Consider the following 18,945-nt stretch of genomic DNA (forward strand, 5'->3'; position numbering starts at 1 on the left):
AGCATAAGAGGATACCCACCAGAGGGCACCAGAGGAGAGTGATATCGCCATAGCTGCTGCCCACTGCTCAGGCATCCAATATCTCTCTGAATGAAATTCCAGCCTTCATCCTGAATGCCAAGGCATCACCCCATTAACATAGATCCCTCCTCTGACTGTAGTCTCCAGTAAATGGAAACTTCTTGCCTTGTCTTCTGATTTAGGTAATTTGGCAAGCGCACCCAAGCTGGCCTGCGATGCTCAGATCTTTGTAGTATTTCTTTTATTTTTATTTTTATTATTTCTTTCCCGGAAATCACTGGTCCTCTTCCTTTCAGGATGCAAAATAAATAAATAAAAATAATGAATGTTTGTCACACATCAGAACAAAATCAAGATATTGCTTGTCCTTTACACACACAAAAATCTCTTTCCCAGAGAGCTTTCAGATTTTGCTTTCCATATTTTCCACCCTGCTCATTTTTATATCCATCCTGCTCCACCACACCCAATCTCATTGCTTCTAATCGTTCTCCTTTTGGTTACAGGAACATCACTGCCTTAGAATTAAGATCCTAGGGGACTGCTACTACTGCGTATCTGGGCTCCCGGAACCTCGCCAAGACCATGCTCATTGTTGCGTTGAAATGGGACTCAGCATGATCAAAACAATCAGGTAATTTGTTTTCCTCCTCCTCTCATTTCTTCTGCCGCCATCACACTGTGCCTCAGTCTGTGATGTGCTGGCTCCTTGCTGCAAGACAGCAGAATATCCTCAAAGTCTCTCATGCTGCTTAGTTGTGTTCTTTTCGGTACCAGTGAGCTGAGAGTCCCTCCCCGTTTTCAATGGGCTACTCATTCCACACACACACACAAATGTGGCTTGATTGGGGAGGGGGAGGACTGAAATTGCTCCTTTCCCATTCTTGCTCCTGCTGCACCGGGGAAGAGACAGCACAGCAATCGTGCTTTGTTTTTCTCCAAGCAAACAACATGCAGATGGCAGACTCTGGTTTGTTTCCTCGTGGTATGAGAGAGAGAGTACAAAGCACCCACAATATCAACAGTGTGCATCAAGACATGGTTCATTCACCTTGAAGTGTGAACCAGGCCAGTGATGGTTCCTAGATGAGGCAAACCCTCCAAGTGTCCCTATTTTCCAGGGGTGTCCCTGATTTGGAGAAGCTGTCCCAGTTTCTGATTTGATCCAGGAATGTCCCACTTTTCCTTGTTGTTGTTGTTGTTTAGTCGTTTAGTCGTGTTCGACTCTTCGTGACCCCATGGACCAGAGCACGCCAGGCACTCCTGTCTTCCACTGCCTCCCGCAGTTTGGTCAAACTCATGTTAGTAGCTTCGAGAGCACTGTCCAACCATCTCGTCCTCTGTCGTCCCCTTCTCCTAGTGCCCTCCATCTTTCCCAACACCAGGGTCTTTTCCAGGGAGTCTTCTCTTCTCATGAGGTGGCCAAAGTATTGGAGCCTCAGCTTCAGGATCTGTCCTTCCAGTGAGCACTCAGGGCTGATTTCCTTCAGAATAGATAGGTTTGATCTTCTTGCAGTCCATGGGACTCTCAAGAGTCTCCTCCAGCACCATAATTCAAAAGCATCAATTCTTCGGCGATCAGCCTTCTTTATGGTCCAGCTCTCACTTCCATACATCACGACTGGGAAAACCATAGCTTTAACTATTCCTTAGGATGTCCCTATTTCCCTCAGACAAATGTTGCAGGGTATGGAGTTATCGGACCCCTGAGTCGTCTGAAGGCAGTCCTGTATAGAGAAGTTTTTAAAAAAATGTTTCATGTTTTTCTATATGTTGGAAGCTGCCCAGAGTGGCTGGGGCAACCTAGTAAGATGGGTGGGGTATAAATAGTAAAATCATCATTAGGGAACGGGACGTCCCTGTTTTCATTGGAGAACTGTTGGGAGGTATGGATGAGGGACTCAGCAGGTATCACTTAAGCATGGCAGGTTCAGATGCAAAGAGTTGGTCCTTCAGATATTTGTACCCTAAGAAATTTGAAGCTCATTATTAAGATTACGGGAGACAAGTGGAGCTGTTTATTCTGTGTCTGCTCTTCTTCCTGGTAAGCAGGGATTTCCCCCACGGAAAGCAATGTGATTTCCATAGCTGTGGTTCAACGCTAACAAGGCCTTGCTTTGACACTTGATGAACTTACCCAAATAACAGAAAGCTGGAGGATGTTTTGAGACTGGTTGTCACAACTTCATAGTTGGAGAAAGGTTCTTTCCACATGCTCTTCTTCATTGCTACTTAACACTTTTCAGGGCTGGGCCTTGATCTACAAAACAGCTTTTTGGAGCTCATATTCTCACAACCACATTTTTATCCTCCTACCTCTATGATTTATGATTAGAAGTTTGAAAAAAAAATCCAGAAAGTAATATTATGAAAATGTTTTTTTTTTTAAAAAAAGTAGAAGCCTTTGCTTGAAACAGGAGGTAAATTGAGGGAACTTCTTTATTAAACTAATTGTGGGTGCTATAATAAATATCCCTGCTCTGGTTTCTATGGGGAAAAGTTCAGCAAGCTTAATGGAGCTTGTAGCTTCTTCCATCCAAATATCCTCCATCAGTCTTTTTTCTTTTCTTTTATGCTTCTGTTTAATAGCAGTAATGTGTGCACCACCAGACCGTGCAATGCAATTAAGTGTTCCTGTGATAATCCACGTTGCAGTTATTTTACTGCTGCTTATATTTTCCGCTAATAGTGTTAGGTGTTAATTGTATGAACCTAGCAAAAAAGGTGTCCCCTTTACTGCTATCAGATATACACCCTTCAGTTTTAATTCTGCCCCTTACTACAACACGCGTGCGCACACACACACACAACTGTGGTCAGTTCCATGACCAGCACAGGCACACAGTCATTTAGGGTATCAAGGATTCTTTTCCTCATTGTTATGACTGAAACACAGGTGCAAGGGCAGTTGAAGTCACCCATACCACATTTGGTAATTCCTCAAGGGAATTAATTCCAGGACTGAGGAGCAATCATCACCCTTGGAATCCTGGCTTAGCACATAAATGGCCTTCAGAGAGCATCCCATGCCATGATGGAACATGACTCTTCGATCTTTCAGATAAATTTTAAGTTAAGTTTCTTTTTCAGGTATGTTAGGTCAAGAACGAAGCACGACGTCGACATGAGGATTGGAATACACTCTGGATCTGTGCTGTGTGGTGTGTTGGGTCTACGGAAGTGGCAGTTTGATGTCTGGTCCTGGGATGTTGATATTGCAAACAAACTCGAGTCAGGTGGAATCCCTGGGTAAGTGTCTGTTTGCATTCGTCTACAATACCGCGTTCTAGGGCTGGACCAATTTGTTTTGAGTCATCTATCCTTGAAGCATCATGGCATAAATGCCACCATTTTGAATTTTGCTCAGTCATATCCATGTGGAATCAAGATGGCTGCCTCCGTTACATCTGTTGGATAGAGGCAAAATGGTATTGGGCTTGTTTGTCTGCTTACTGCCTGAACCAGTGCTTTATACCACCGCTGTCACTGAGGGCCAGCAATGTGGGCAGGCTGATGTCTCCAAAGGCAGTGCCTAAGATAGCTGGACAGCCCAATGTTTATAGCTTTAAAAGCGGAAAGGACATAGAACACAGTCATTGTTGTTAGTAGCCATTAATAGCCTTGTCCACCTAGAATTTATCAAACCCTCTTTTAAAGCCATCCAAGTTGTTTGCCACCAGTGCCTCCTGTGGGAGCATGTTCCATAGTTTAACTTTGTCCCTGACTATTAGCCATGCTGGCTGGGACTGAATGGAGCCCAACAACTTTTGGAGGGCACCCCCCTGGCTACACCTGCTATGTTTCCTTAGATTAACTTGCTTGCTTCTTTTATCATCTGCCAACATAATGACATGGCGCTTTGCAAAACATGCCCTGCAGGCGATCTTCACACTAATATGAGGTTGTGGGTTGCTAATGTGTATTTCAGGTAACCTTTGCATCGCTGCATCTAAAGTTTCTTTCCACCCATCTGCCCAGTTGTTTCTTCATCCAAAGTGGCTGCATTAACTGCTGGGTACAAATGTTGTTTCCACCTGACACGGCCTATTTTTCAACACATTCCGAGAAGCACAGCTTGTTCCTTTGACAGGATAAGGCAATTGCCGTTTCTCAACAGTGACGTTGACAGCTTGCAAGAGGGAGGGAAACCTACCAGTCAAGTCCTCGTCCTCCCAGCCCATATATCAGCTACTTATCGGCCAATTTTGACTGGTATGTTTCCTCCACTTGCATGAAATAGAGATGCTCTAGGAACACTGGGAGCGCATTCTTTGCTCCTGGAAAGTCATGGCTTCTGGTCCCACCTGTATTTAGGAACAAAATCAGAAGCAGAGCCCACTCAACCTGCACATCGGTTGCCCACAACCGTTACTGCTCTCCCCTTCTCCTGTTCCCCACACTCACACAAAAGACTAGTGAAGATTGCTGCCCTAGGGCAAATGGGGCACTTCTCCACTAACCTCATCTGCACTCAACGACCCTGACTTGCCTTATCTTCTGACATACAATCAGTCCAGGAGGCGGCTGTGGCTATCAGCTTCCTTCTCCATAATCCCATTATTGCTAAAGTTGGCAGGAAAGAGAATGGAGACAGACCTAGTATTAGTTGACTCTGCCTGTCATTGGCCTACCTTTGGGGTCCCTACCTGTTCAAATGGGCACCACTGTCAAGGCCTATGCAGGGGCGGCAGCTGCTGTGTCCTAACACCCGCAACTTTCCCTCCACCGGGAGGAGTTGCTAGGACTCCAAAACCAAGCTTCACCTCCTCAGAGGGAGAGGGTTGTTCTCCATCTCTTCAGTATTGCTTTCCTTCCAAGGAGAAGCTTCCAACATCTCCTCTCCATGGTGGGATCAAGGTCACTGCCTTACCCTTTCCAACCTGCGATTACTCTGATCAAATCCAGAACCCACGCATACCCATCTTTAAAGCAAATGGACACAAGGTCTGTTGAGCTGATCACAGGACTTCTATATCAGATGTAGTTTGGCCCTTATAGCCCATCTGCAAGCCAGCAAAGGCAGCATACATAAGTTTCAGGAGATTGTTTCCTCCCCTGCCACTGCCCGCTGAAACTTAGGTATATCCAAACACCACAGCTCAACTGGGTCATGGATTGACTGTACATTTGCATTTTAATGGAAGTCAATGTCTCTCTTTCACAGCCTCTATCTAATCAAATGGATGGAACCAATTAATGTTGCTGTTTGGGTTTTTTTTCATTAACATGCAAACCGAAATGAGGTCTACAGAGTTAAAACAAAACTTTGATTTTCTTGAAATGGACTCTGGTTTCAACTTCATTTGAATTCCTCTGGAAAATTAAAGTAGGTGCAAAGGACTCTGGGTGAAAGCAAAAGACAAACATCTCAGCAACTCCCTGGGCCTTTCTCCTCCATCACTGAAAATCAGATGTGGTGAGAAGGATCATTATAAGAAGATAAATTGAGTTTTGCTGGATCAGGCCAACGGCCCATCTAATCTGAGATCCTGTTTTCACAGTGGCCAATGGGAATGCCTATGGGAAACCTTCAAGCAGGATTTGAGTGCAACAGAACTCTCCCTACTTTCTTATTTCCAGCAACTGGTATTCAGAGGCGTACCGAATACAGCTGCCTCATTCCCACTTCTGTATCCTGGAAGGTGGACTCTTACCTTGTCAGATTTCCAGAAGGATCAGAGTTCATCGCTGGCTTCTGCTGGGTCCCCAGAAAATGGGAGATTAGCCACCTCTTGTTCCTGTGGGAATAAATAGGGCCAGTGGTGGACAAAGTGACTCCATTGTGATTTGGAATAGAAGAGCCAGCATGGTGTAGTGGTTAAGAGCGGTAGACTCGTAATCTGGGGAACCGGGTTCGCTTCCCCGCTCCTCCACATGCAGCTGCTGGGTGACCTTGGGCAAGTCACACTTCTCTGAAGTCCCTCAGCCCCACTCACCTCACAGAGTGTTTGTTGTGGGGGAGGAAGGGAGAGGAGAATGTTAGCTGCTTTGAGACTCCTTCAGGTAGTGATAAAGCGGGATATAAAATCCAAACTCCTCCTCCTCATCTTCTTCTTCTTTGGAATAGAGAGCATGTGGCTATGGAGCATCTGACTGAAAATTGGATGAAAGGTCTTCCATATCCCAAGTTCTTGAAGAATGGCCAAATTTGAGCACATGCACACCATTGAAATGTCTCTTGGGTTTGTGGCACATTTAGTGCAGCGCTCCTTTTGTGACTCTGGGTGGCGCAATGACATCTTGGGTTATCGATCTGTCATTGGTCAGTGTCGCATATGCTTTAATTACAAATGGAGGAGTCAAAAGGCAGAGATATAGTGGCTGTGAGAGAACAAGCCGCAGAAGCAGTAATAAGGGTGCCTGTGATTAATTTAGGTTCCAGTTACAAAAATATTAACATTCTGGTGCATCGGAGTCGGGAGTTGTTATACCTACAGGAATTATTAACAAGCTAGATTCGTAGTACATACCAACTAATTACAAGTTTCCACACCATCATTAAATAGAGGCAGGCAGAAGGAAAGAAGGTTTTTGGCATCTGGTTGCTGTTTGTGTGCCCCGAGTTCCCATCACATTTTGTCACACATGTCATCTGTTGCACCACAGAATCTCATGCAATATTCTGCTTTGAATTCCCTATTTGAAATCCACCTGTTCTTCATTGCTTCAGGAGAAGAATCTAGACCACACATCCTCCCAGAGGTGTGTTCTGCCAACTTCATTGTCTAAAGATGAGCCTCTTGACCTTGGCTTTTGACACCCGGGATATGTATTTTGGGAGTCCCACACCATTCTCTGGACTGTGATTTGTTTTAAAGGGATTTCAATACTGTATTTCTAAATTGCATGAGGTCCTGGGACCTCGCGGTGAAGGACAGGTCAAAGAATCTTACAAATCTTCATCATCAACAACTTCATGACTTGCTCCGTGAATCTGGCAGAGGAACCCACAACTGCAGCGCCTGCTGCACTCAAGAGTGATTAGCATGTAGGCAGATGGCATGTTTTATCAACAAGATGATCCTCCATTGTGGATTCCTTTTGTAGGCATTTGTTTAAGGCGTTTAGCATTAACGTTTAATCATTACAGATACGGGTTAGAAAACACAGAAGATAAATTGTCCCTACGGTTTAAGCAAGGAGAAACTCTAAGCAAAGCAAGCGTCTCCAGACCAGACAATAAAATCTATTCCAGACATTGCATGACAGCAGCAATTATATGCTTGACAGGTCTGCAGCTAAACGGGGCTCTCAGTGGCCCGACGCATGCATTTTCGGACACAGGTTTGCTCAGTCAACCATGATAGCTTTAGGTGTGCCTCTGAAAATCTTAACCCCTTCCTTCAAATGCCCTGTGTTAATGTTAGCCCCGATGTCCTTGTGAACCATTTCACGAGGGCTAACTATTAATCCAAAAGTTGGTTTCTCTTCGCAGGAGTTAAGTTACTGGGCTGAAATATAGCAGGGCTGAGAAATTAAAGGGAGGTTACTGGGATGTTCAGGGTAAGCCTGAGGATTTCAGTGGTAATTTTACTGGGCTGTGGGTGTTACAGACATTCTTATATTGCTATTGATTGCTATTGATGTAACTAAAGGTGGTCAAATAAGTAAAATACCAAAAAGCTATTTATAAAGACTAAAGAGTCTGAAGACACATACACACCCCAAAAAAGCCAATGAGGACTGAGCATGCTCATTAGCCACCATAGGAGCATAGCTGCCAAGTCTCCCGCTGAAAAATGCGGGATCAGCAGCGGCGCGGCACCGGAAGTCTCTTCTACGCATTTCTGGACATGCGCAGAAGGAACTTCTGGTGCCGCTCTGCCTGATTTCCGGTGCCCAGACATGAGCAGAGCGGCACCCAAAATGGAGCCTCCCTGGCAGGTAGGAAATCCGGGGGATTTCCGGGATTTTTTTCTATTCGGGATAACAGCAGGAAACAGATTAAAATCCGGGGGTTTCCCAAGAAAAACGGGAGACTTGGCAGCTATGCATAGGAGCCAACTCCTAGGGGCCAAGGTCCCTTCAGGCTCCCCAATAAAATATTTGGGAGGGCTTCCCCCCCACAAGTCGATGAGCATTGCCATTCAAATGGGGGGGGTGACATGTCTTGTGATCAGTTATGTAGGGTGGGGCTCACCTGGCCCACCTCTCCAATATCTAATTCAAGTTGGCCCCCCTGTTAGCCACAGGATGCTGGGTATAACCTGAAGTGAAAAAGAACAGCAGGGATGGAATGGAGTAACCTGGGGCAGGGTATTATGGCCAGCCTACTGGGACTCTGAACTGAAGCACTCCTATACCGCAGCATTTTGTTGTGGGTTCCCCCCTTGCATCTTTTGGGTGTTGTTGTTTTTTTTAAAAAAAGAAAACAACCATGTGTGTTGATTCTTTCCACTCCTTTATACTTCCGCAGGAGAATCCACATATCCAAGGCTACGCTCGATTGCCTCAACGGGGATTACAAAGTGGAAGAAGGGCATGGCAAGGAGCGCAACGAATTCTTGCGGAAGCACAACATCGAGACGTACTTGATCAAGCAGCCCGAGGAGAGCCTGTTGACTCTGCCCGAGGACATTGTCAAGGAGTCGGTCACCGCTGCGGACAGAAGGAACAGCGGGGTGATGCTCACCGAAGGATCGTGGAGCCCAGAGCTTCCTTTTGATAACATTGTGGGGAAGCAGCATGTAAGTCCCAGCTTCCTTCCTTCCTGTCCTCCCCTTCGCGCTCATGCTCCTTTAATGCATCTCCATAACAAAAGCCTTGGAGGAAAACAAATTTCTCTCTGACCTTTTCCCTCTAACACGAACCACAGATGATTAAACAAACCCCCACAGGTCAGAATTAACCTATGCATCAGAATCTGGGAAAGTGCTAAGGTCTCCCCTCCCATCTCCCTGCCAAAATTAAATGTTGCACACAGCTGAGTGTTAATTGAATCAGAGCCTCAGACAAGTTCATTATGGGTATCAGAAGATGACCTGAAAGTTGCTTAAATTGCTGCCAGCAACCATCAGGCAGCTAACATTTTGCTAGTTTTCAGCGCAGTGTGTTCAGCCCTGGATTTAGTTCTCAAAAACAGCAGGTGACACGGCAGGGTTGTGTCTGGAATGCACCACTTCTTGTTGCAGGTGTTGTGGGAGGGGACTCCTCTGTGAAATGTTTTTATTTTCTTTTTAAAAAACCCGTCTACACATAGAAAACAATGACGGCTAGGTTGGGGTCTTGATTTCTGGACTTCTGATTTGCTATGTGCAAGGGTCTATTTTATTTCTTTGTGTATGCAAGAGAACTCAGCAAGGTAGCCCCCTATTCTGAAGTGGTGCAGTCCGGAGGCAGGTTTACCACTTAGTCTCCAATATGTGAGATGGAACATGCTGTGTCAGTGGCTCAGTATTGCAAATAAAGGATGCAAAACTTGCTAAAGGGTAACTTTAAAATATTGCACATATTAGTATTGTGCAGCATGAAGCAATTGGATACATAAAAGTTTATTCCTTCTGGAATAAAAATTGCCCAGACTAGTAAATATTCGTCAAAGCTTTACTAACCAGAGCTTTTTCAAAACAGGTACAAAGTAATCAATCAGACATCCAGAAAACTGTATATAGCATATGCATAAATTATTCTTCTTAAATTTTGTTGTTGTTGTTGTTTAGTCGTTTAGTCGTGTCCGACTCTTCGTGACCCCATGGACCATAGCACGCCAGGCACTCCTGTCTTGCACTGCCTCCCGCAGTTTGGTCAAACTCATGTTCGTAGCTTCAAGAACACTGTCCAACCATCTTGTCCTCTGACGTCCCCTTCTCCTAGTGCCCTCAATCTTTCCCAACATCAGGGTCTTTCCCAAGGATTCTTCTCTTCTCATGAGGTGGCCAAAGTATTGGAGCCTCAGCTTCACGATCTGTCCTTCCAGGGAGCACTCAGGGCTGATTTCCTTAAGAATGGATAGGTTTGATCTTCTTGTGACGAGTATAGGACTCCTTTGAGTTATTTATGACTCAATTAGGAGCCACTAAATGCCGCCCGACACGCTTTCTCTAGCGCCTCTGCTACTCACAGTCCATGGGACTCTCAAGAGTCTCCTCCAGCACCACAATTCTTCTTAAATATATTACTCAATTATGACCAGAGCTGAAATCCAAGCTCTGTCTCTCCCATACCCTACATTAGCCTGCATCCAGCCTAAGGCTTTGCAGCTCCTGAAGAGGCATCGTTATCACATTCCTCTCTGACTGTGCGTCAAAATGGCGAATTTGCAATTGAATGCCTTAATCACATGATCTAAGGTTAAACACTCAATGTGAGGGCCAGCAGAGAACAATAGTTAATTATCAACACAGCCTGAGGCTTAGAGAGCCCTTTCTAACGTAGTATACTCCAATTGAATTTTCCAATGCTAAATCCATAAAAGACCCAGGTGGCGCTGTGGTTAAACCACTGAGCCTAGGGCTTGCTGATCAGAAGGTCGGTGGTTCGAATCCCTGTGACGGGGTGAGCTCCCGTTGCTTGGTCCCAGCTCCTGCCAACCTAGCAGTTCGAAAGCACGTCAAAATGCAAGTAGATAAATAGGAACCGCTACAGCGGGAAGGTAAACGGCGTTTCCATGTGCTGCTCTGGTTTGCCAGAAGCGGCTTTGTCATGCTGGCCACATGACCTGGAAGCTGTATGCCGGCTCCCTTGGCCAATAATGTGAGATGAACACGCAACCCCAGAGTCGGTCACGACTGGACCTAATGGTCAGGGGTCTCTTTACCTAAAAACATACATGCAGGTAGTGTGGCTGGGGAAACCCAGCCAGATGGGTGGGGTATAAATAATTTATTATTATTATTATTATTATTATTATTATTATTATTATTATTATTCTCCATTTCAGTGTGCAATTAAACAATTATACTTAACAAGGTGGGCTATTAGTCTGATCCAGCAAAGCTCTTCTCGTTGAGTGATAATGTAGACAACATTTAAGGAGAATTCATAGATCAATAGTGGAGCACCAGTTTACATGCAAAAGATCCCAGGCTCAAATCTTTGGTGTCTCTTGTGAAAGGTTCTGAGATAGAAGATGGTGGGAGACTTTGGGGACTCTGAGTAAGCAGTGTGGCTGTCTGTAGCCTGGCCCAGCGTAAAGGCAACTGCAGTTGCTATCTCTAATGCACATCTCATCGAGGAACATCCTCTCCCCATCTATGAACTTACAGTTTATTTGAGGCATAGTATTTTGGCGCTGTGGGTTAAACCACAGAGCCTAGGGCTTGCCGATCAGAAGGTCGGCGGTTCGAATCCCCGTGACAGAGTGAGCTTCCGTTGCTCAGTCCCAGCTCCTGCCCACCTAGCAGTTTGAAAGCACGTCAAAGTGCAAGTAGATAAATAGGTACCACTCTGGCGGGAAAGTAAACGGCGTTTCCATGCGCTGCTCTGGTTCGCCAGAAGCGCCTTAGTCATGCTGGCCACCTGACCTGGAAGCTGTACACCGGCTCCCTCGGCCAATAATGCGAGATGAGTGCCACAATCCCAGAGTCGGTCACGACTGGACCTAATGGTCAGGGCTCCCTTTACCTTTACCTTTATTTTCCTTATTTTTTATAACTTCACCAGCTAAAACAAGGCCCTCAGCCTGCAGGGATGGCAAGCTGTGAAAGATTGTGGAGAGCAGGTGGAATAAACACAACTGATACACATGTGCAGAATGCGCTGTCTCAAAGAGGGTCAAGGCTCTCCCACATTGCTTCCCTGACTGACCACCTTTCGCCCACCATTTGTGGTCTTAATGGCAATGGCTGTTGCACTCCCCCTTGCTGTTGGCCCTCACTTTGAATTGGCTTCATCCACAACGTGTAGCCAAATCTCATTGGCTGTGCTTTGTCATGAAGCCAAGTCGGAGTGAGCAGAATGGTCTGATGGCTCCTTGCTTGTGAAATGATCTCCTCCTCATGGACACATGCCTGGCACCATCTTAATCTATGTTTAGGCTCCAAGCAAAAACTTGCCTTTTTCCTGGGGCTTTTGGCCCTTGATTGGAAGGGTTTGGGGGTCTTGTGGCCCCTTTTAGTGGGGTGGGATCTGCAAGGCCTGTACAGGTGTTTGCAGGGTGTGTGGTTATTGGTTGGTCTGTTATAATTGGTTTTAGCGCTTGTATTGCTCTTGTAAGGTGCTTTGGGTCCCTTTTGTGATGCAAGCAACATCATAATGATTATTGCAATTATTAGTTGAAGCCAATCAGAGCAAGCAGTACAATACGTGGGACACTTTGCCCTTGTTCACAGGGTCTTGCCGCCCCGGCCAAAAAAGAAGCTTAGATGGAACCCAGATTAACCTGCAAATGGTTGTCATGATAACAGGTGGGGTGTTTTTAGAGGGACTTCGTGCATATTGCAAGCATTCCTTGGAAGTGCTTGGGGGGAACTATATAGCTGGAATCAGATAATCCTAGAGTTAGACGGGAACCCCAAGGATCCTCTAGTGCAGGCATGGCCAAACTTGGCCCTCCAGCAGTTTTGGGACTACAATTCCCATCATCCCTGACCACTGGTCCTGTTAGCTAGGGATGGTGGGAGTTGTAGTCCCAAAACAGCTGGAGGGCCAAGTTTGGCCATGCCTGCACTAGTCTAACCCCCTGCAATGCAGGAATCTCAGCTAAAGTATCCATGACAGATGGCCATCCAGCCTCTGCTTAAACACCTCCTTCCTGAGGGAGACTGTTCCACTGTTGAACAACTCTTACTACCAGAAAGTGTTTGTTTTTTTTCTGTATGTTTAGTTGGAATCTCCTTCCTTGCAACCTGAAGTCCTTGGTTTGAGTCCTACCCTCCAGAGCAGGAGAAAACAATTTTGTTCCCTCTTCCATGTGACAGTCCTTGAGATATTTGAAGATGGCTATCATATCTCCTCTCAGTCTCCTCTTTTCCAGCCAGACATACCCAGCTCCTTCAACTGCTCCTCATAAGGCTTGACATATGGTGATACCCATTGAGTTTAGGCTAAATGTGCTTCTTCTCCCTGTTGACCAACAGCTTCCTTGGACGTTCTCTTGGTCTCGTTGGGGCTGGGCGGGGAAAACTTCAGGCTTAGGGCCAAATACTTCACCTAGCCCCCATCTAGCAACCCCCTCCCCAACCATGCCCCTCATGCTAGGCCACACCCCTTGCCTGCCCTGCTTTGCACTGCCATTGAGTATCTTTGCATGGCAGAAATGAGTCATTGCACTCTGAAAATGACATTTCCTTGCCTGCATGGTGGACAGAGAGATTTGTGAGTGTGTGTGTGGAAGCTAGCCTATCGTACAAAAGTATAATTCGTGTTTGTTGCTCTTTCCGCTTTTCCCTCTGGTCCTGCCATCAATGACACATTGGGCCCTGTAAAGTTGCCCAGAAGGGAATCTGACCTTGGGCTGAATAGAATTTCCCCATCCTTTGGACTACGTAATAAAAGTGTTTCCAAAATGCATGCCATGGAAGAAGGGGACAGAGAAAAGGCTCTTCTCCCCCTCCTTTAGTGTTAGAACCCAGGGACCTTCCTCCAAGGAAGCTGAATGTTGGAAGACTCAGGACAGACAAAAGAGGGCACACTTCTTCTTGCAGCACCTTGTTAAACTATGGAAATTACTCCCCAAGGAGGCAAAGATGGCCACCAGCTTAGATGGCTTTAAAAAAGGGATTGGACAAATTCATGGAGAGCAAGTCTATATCAGGAGCTATTAACCCTGATTGGCTATGCTCTGCCTCCACTGTTGCAGGCAGTATGTTTCTGAATTGGTGGAATCCAGAGGTAAGGAAAATGCTTCCAGTTGGAGCTTCAAGTAGTCATCTTGTTGGCCTCTGTGAGAACAGGATGCTGGACTAGATGGGCCACTGGTCTGATCCTACAGGCGGTTCTTATATTCTAACTGTTGTGAGCTGGGGGAAATGGAAAACAGGGACGGGGAGAAGAATGGATGGAATGTTTTGGAAGATGGCGTGGGTGGGTGGCTGGAACCCTGAATAGGATCAGTCTACATTGCAACGATTTGTAGCAGGACTCGGTTGTATACATAGATTGCCGAACCCTGAAAAGCACAGATTTCTGACAGCCAGAAAGAAAGGACTTTGTTGGACCACTGCCTCCACCCCCTATTTAGCAGCCATTGCCACAAGGCTTGTAGGATCTGACAGGACGCGGGGAATTTTTAGCTGTCAAAAGATCCCTTGTGAAGGCTGTCTTCTTAAAGAAATTAAAGAGGAAAAGGTTAAAGTGCCTTAAGATACCAGTCTTTCTATCACATTTAAAAGATTGATGAGTCACTGTGGAAGAAGGTCAGCTCAAGTCGCCTTTCCCTCTTTGCTGGGTAGATCCGTAATGACACTATACCTCATTCCCGTTTCTGCTCATGCTTAGTCCTCCTCGTCCCAAATGTCCACATGTCTAACACAATTGCTTTGTTACTGTCAGGGTTGTTATGACTACTCCTGAGTAACGACCTTCCACATGCTTGTCTTTCAAAAGTCTTTATTAGTGCACATTATTTAAAGTGTAGCGAGCTGCTGGTTTCATGTCTCCTCATTCCGAATCAGAATCCGGCACTGCCCCCCTCCGTGATTTGGACCAACATAAAAGCCTCGGGACAGTGAATCTCCTCCCTTTTCTCCTCCTTCTCAATTCCGGTGTCGGGGGGAAGGGTCTACAGTCTGCCCTATTCCTGTCCACTCTTCCCGCCTCTCTCGCTTCCTGCCTGTGGAGCAGGGGCTCTCCATTGCTGCCAGAGCCCTGGCACTCCTTCTCCGTTTCCTGACTCACCCCTTCAGGCCCCTCGCTCTCATGACTGCTTGGAGACGGGCTGCTTCTGTTGAGGGGGGTGGGTTCTCTGTGATTCCTCCCCCTTACAGCTACCTAGAGATGTTGCTTTGCCAACTGTGCCCCTTGCATCTCAGGCTTTTGACTGGGAATAAGAAAACCCCACGAGTCATTGGTGGAGGGAAATACCTCTGGCCTTTTGAGCATCACACCAGGGTCCTCTTTATTCAAGACATCTGTCTTGGAGTTTTATAGTTTGTGTGTGTGTTCATTCTGAGCATATGCAATTATTTTTTTATTTTATTTTTTTGTACTCTCCCTCCATTTTAACATGCTCCATGCCAGTGTCATGATAGTAGCTGTAGTAGAGAACATACCTGTTAACAGCTGTGCTCTCTGGCTCCACATGCCTCCCAGTTGCAATAAATCATATGGAAAAGTAACACACAACCACTATTCCTCCCATTGTGTGACATCCCAGCTACAGCCAGCCTTATTTATTACATTCCCCCTGTTGTCCGAGGGTGAAAAATATGGACTCCCCCCATTTGTCCTCACAACAGCCCTGTGAGGTAGGTTCATAGGAACCAAAAATAATAATCCTGCCTTATATTGACCATTCATCTGTCTAGCTCAGTTCTGTCTGCACTGACAGCAGCTTCCCAGGATTACAGACAAGCATCTTTCCCAGCCCTACCTAGAGATGCCGGGGATTGAAACCTTCTGCATGCAAAGCAGATGTTCTACTGCTGATCTACAACCCTTGAAAAGATTCAAGCTGAACCTGTTTCAGATGTTCTACCAATGTGTATGATGGGAACTAAAAATCTGTATATTCCCCCCACCCACCCCCAAACACACACAATAATTTTCTCGAAGGTGTGAAGATGCAGCCAACACACATACAATGATACATAGAGAGTGGACCCTCGATGAGAGCAGAAACCATGAAAAATAATAATTGTCAGTTGCCTTCCTATCATGCGCGAAGCAATGCAGTTCACTACCACTTAATGCGTGGGGACTGATAGACTGGGGAGTTGTGTCTAGGAGCAGCTTTGGTCATGATAACTAAAAGAAGTCTCCATGTTCAGAGGGAGTGTAGCTTTAAATATCAACAGCTGGAAGGAAGGGACAAAGACTGGAGGAAATGTTCCACAGACTTATTCTTGGTCCACCAGAGACTGCCTCTGAGAACAGAATTAGGGTAGCTCCTTACCCACGGCAATGCGCCCTTCAGAAAAGATGCTGGTTTGCATGAAATTTGCACATGCTAATTTTATACACGGAGACGCAGATTTAGAAAAAATGGCTATTATTGAAATAGAAATATGATGCATCTCACCTTGGTGGGAAGATTGTAACCAGGTGGCTTTTCTGCCTGCTCAGCCTTCTATCCTGGTGGGCAGGTGGGCACCTGGGCAACTTTGAGGACCCTGTTGATGTCCCTTCATAGGATTCTGTATCTCTTTAAACAAGACGTGGACTGGAAAGCTCTCTGTAAAGTGACCTCCTGGTACAGGATGCTGAACTCAATGGCATCTTTTTTTGAACCAGCAGGACACTGTGTGTTTATATCTGAGATTCAGCTTCAGACGCATATATTGTAGCAATTTATCTTTTTAATGCTAATATTAATTTTTCAGTGTATGGTGCGTGTGTGTTCTTTAATAGCGGCATTTGTGCGCTGAAACCCTACACACACTTTTTTAGGAGTAGGGCCTCTGAGCAGTAGAGATAGCTATGGTTGCAGAGGCTTGACAGCCATATGTCAAGAATGCTTTGATGGTGTTTCCTGCTTGGCAGGGGGTTGGACTGGATGGCCCTTGTGGTCTCTTCCAACTCTATGATTCTATGAAATTAATAAGCATACATTAATTCTGTAGACCTGCTTCATCGTGCACAGTAAAATCCCCAATCCAGAGTGCCTTGCTGTGAAGGCAGCCCTGTGAAGGAAGCAATGTTTGAGTGGCTGGGCCCACACAGCTTCCCAGAAAATATTATTGTAAATGGGGCAGGAGAAACTCGGGTCCCTGTGTACAAGCAAATCCCCACTGGGCAGCCATGCAATCCTGCTGGTTTATACATTTCCTATTCCATATAGCTGTAGCCACAATATCAATCCTTGCAGAGACTTCAGCACAAGAGTCACCAACCTGGTGCTCCTGGGTGCAGTGGTGCCCATGAGGTTGTCCCCTGTTGCCCATGAAGCATCTGAGCCATTTCCCACTTCCCTCATGATCATGAGATAAAAGGTTGTCACCTTGTTCTCCCTTGGCCTAGGTTCAATCCCCGGCATCCATACCTGCCAAGTTGCTGTCGGAGAAATAAGGGGCCGGGCGGAAGTAGCAGACCGGAAGTAGTGCTACCGCCATTTTGGAACTGGGCGGAGCATGCTCAGAAGTGACTTTTGATGCTGCTTTGCCCAGTTCCAAAATGGCCGCCGCGCCAGAAGTCGCACTGCAGCCATTTTGGAACTGGGCAGAGCAGCATCAAAAGTCGCTTCTGAGCATGCTCTGCCCAGTTCCAAAATGGCTGCCGCACCAGAATAAACTGGGGAAAAACAAAAAAATCCGTTTTTTCCAGCTAGGAACAGCTGGAAAAACGGGGATTTCCCGGGGAATACGGGAGACTTGGCAGCTATGCCGGCTGGGAAAAGACTGCTTTCTGAGAATGCTGGAGAGCTGTTGTCAGTGCAGACAATACCAAGCTAGATGTTGTCTTATTCCAAAAGGAATAAGAACATAGGTAGCTTCCTTATGGTCAGACCATATATTCCATGCAGCACATGCTCTTTCCCCACTCCCCTGCTTTGGAAATTGTTTTGATGGGTTTAACTTGTTATTGGATGGTGTGCAGTTGTATTCCTTCAAAAATAATTAACAGCAAATGATAATAATAATAATAATAATAATAATAATAATAATAATAATAATAATATGGACAGATGACTGATGGACGAATGGAATTGCCAGCTTCAAAACCCATTGAAAACATGCCATCAAAGCAGTTCTGCCTATTTTATTTGTGTGGATTTTGTGGTTCAGACCTTTACTTTTAAAAACTTTGGGGGTGAATGAATTGCATGGGATGCTGTCATTTAAAAAAAGAAGAAGAAGAAGCAAAAAATAAAATAAAAACAGATTGCATTTTTAATCCAAAGGGGACTAGCAGGTTTATTCTTTTTGCATGTGCTTTCCCCTAGACTCTGGCTGCCCTAACAAGAAATTCAATAAATCTGCTTCCAAACCATCTTGCACAAGCTTTGCATGTCCAGTCTGGGCCTGAGGAAATTAACAAGCGAATAGAGCACACCATCGACTTGCGGAGTGGCGATAAATTGCGAAGAGAGCATATCAAGCCTTTCTCCCTGATGTTTAAAGACTCTAGCCTGGAGCATAAGGTAGCTGAGTCTTGATAGATGCTTTTTTTTCTTTTGCCAACAGTTTTGTCTTTGGAATTAGTGAATAAGATGACATTGCTCTAGGTTTTCTTTTCTGAGTTTTCTCTCTCCCTGCCCTCTCCCCCAGACTGATCTGAGAGTCATTCAGAAGCATTTGCAGTTCTTGTAGTTGCATAAGTGTGATGACTCAGTTCAAGAGCCAGGAAACCCCTTCTGGAAGAAGTGACTAAGCTTTTCAAGGCAACCAAAGCACTGTGATATAAAAAGTGGGGAGGAGGGACAGAGATTGGCTTAAATGAATGAATGAATGAATAAATAAATCTCTGCTTTTCTGCTCTAGAAGTCGGGAGACACCTTTATTGTAACAATGTGCTATAAGGGTTACTGATGGCTGCCTTGGAATGTTCACCAACATTCAGTGGGCCATAACTATATATTTACCACAAATGTATGAAACTGTAGTCTGGTGGCCATTTTTAAAGGGCGGAGAGAGGATTCAGAAGCCTCTTTTGGAGGTGATGAGCAGGAGCATAGAAGCAAAGAGCCATTGCAAACAAGCCACTTGAGAATTATTTCAGATATCAATATTGTGCAGCTTAAAGCAACGGCTGCATAAAAACAGACTCCTTTTGGGAATAAAACATTGTCAAGGCCCATAATTTTGATTAAAGCTTTACTTGCAGAGCTTTCTTCAAAACAGGACGAAGTAAATGATACATCCAAAATATGCATAAGATCATGTACAAGTC

At 45.5% G+C, this 18,945-nt stretch overlaps 1 protein-coding gene across 2 annotated transcripts in view; it reads left to right on the forward strand.

Annotated features, from left to right (window-relative positions):
* ADCY8 (adenylate cyclase 8) overlaps positions 1-18,945 on the forward strand; it is a 107,510-nt gene that overhangs the window by 52,062 nt on the left and 36,503 nt on the right. The window contains exons 5-8 of one of the 2 annotated variants that reach the window (XM_060277611.1): positions 528-655; positions 3,112-3,270; positions 8,438-8,708; positions 17,999-18,196. In XM_060277611.1, coding sequence (XP_060133594.1) covers positions 528-655; positions 3,112-3,270; positions 8,438-8,708; positions 17,999-18,196 — 756 coding nt within the window. The remainder of the gene's footprint in view (positions 1-527; positions 656-3,111; positions 3,271-8,437; positions 8,709-17,998; positions 18,197-18,945) is intronic. The other variant, XM_060277612.1, reaches the window with a different exon arrangement.

This window comes from Zootoca vivipara, chromosome 8 (assembly GCF_963506605.1).
Source record: "Zootoca vivipara chromosome 8, rZooViv1.1, whole genome shotgun sequence".
Classification (NCBI taxonomy): Eukaryota; Metazoa; Chordata; class Lepidosauria; order Squamata; family Lacertidae; genus Zootoca; species Zootoca vivipara.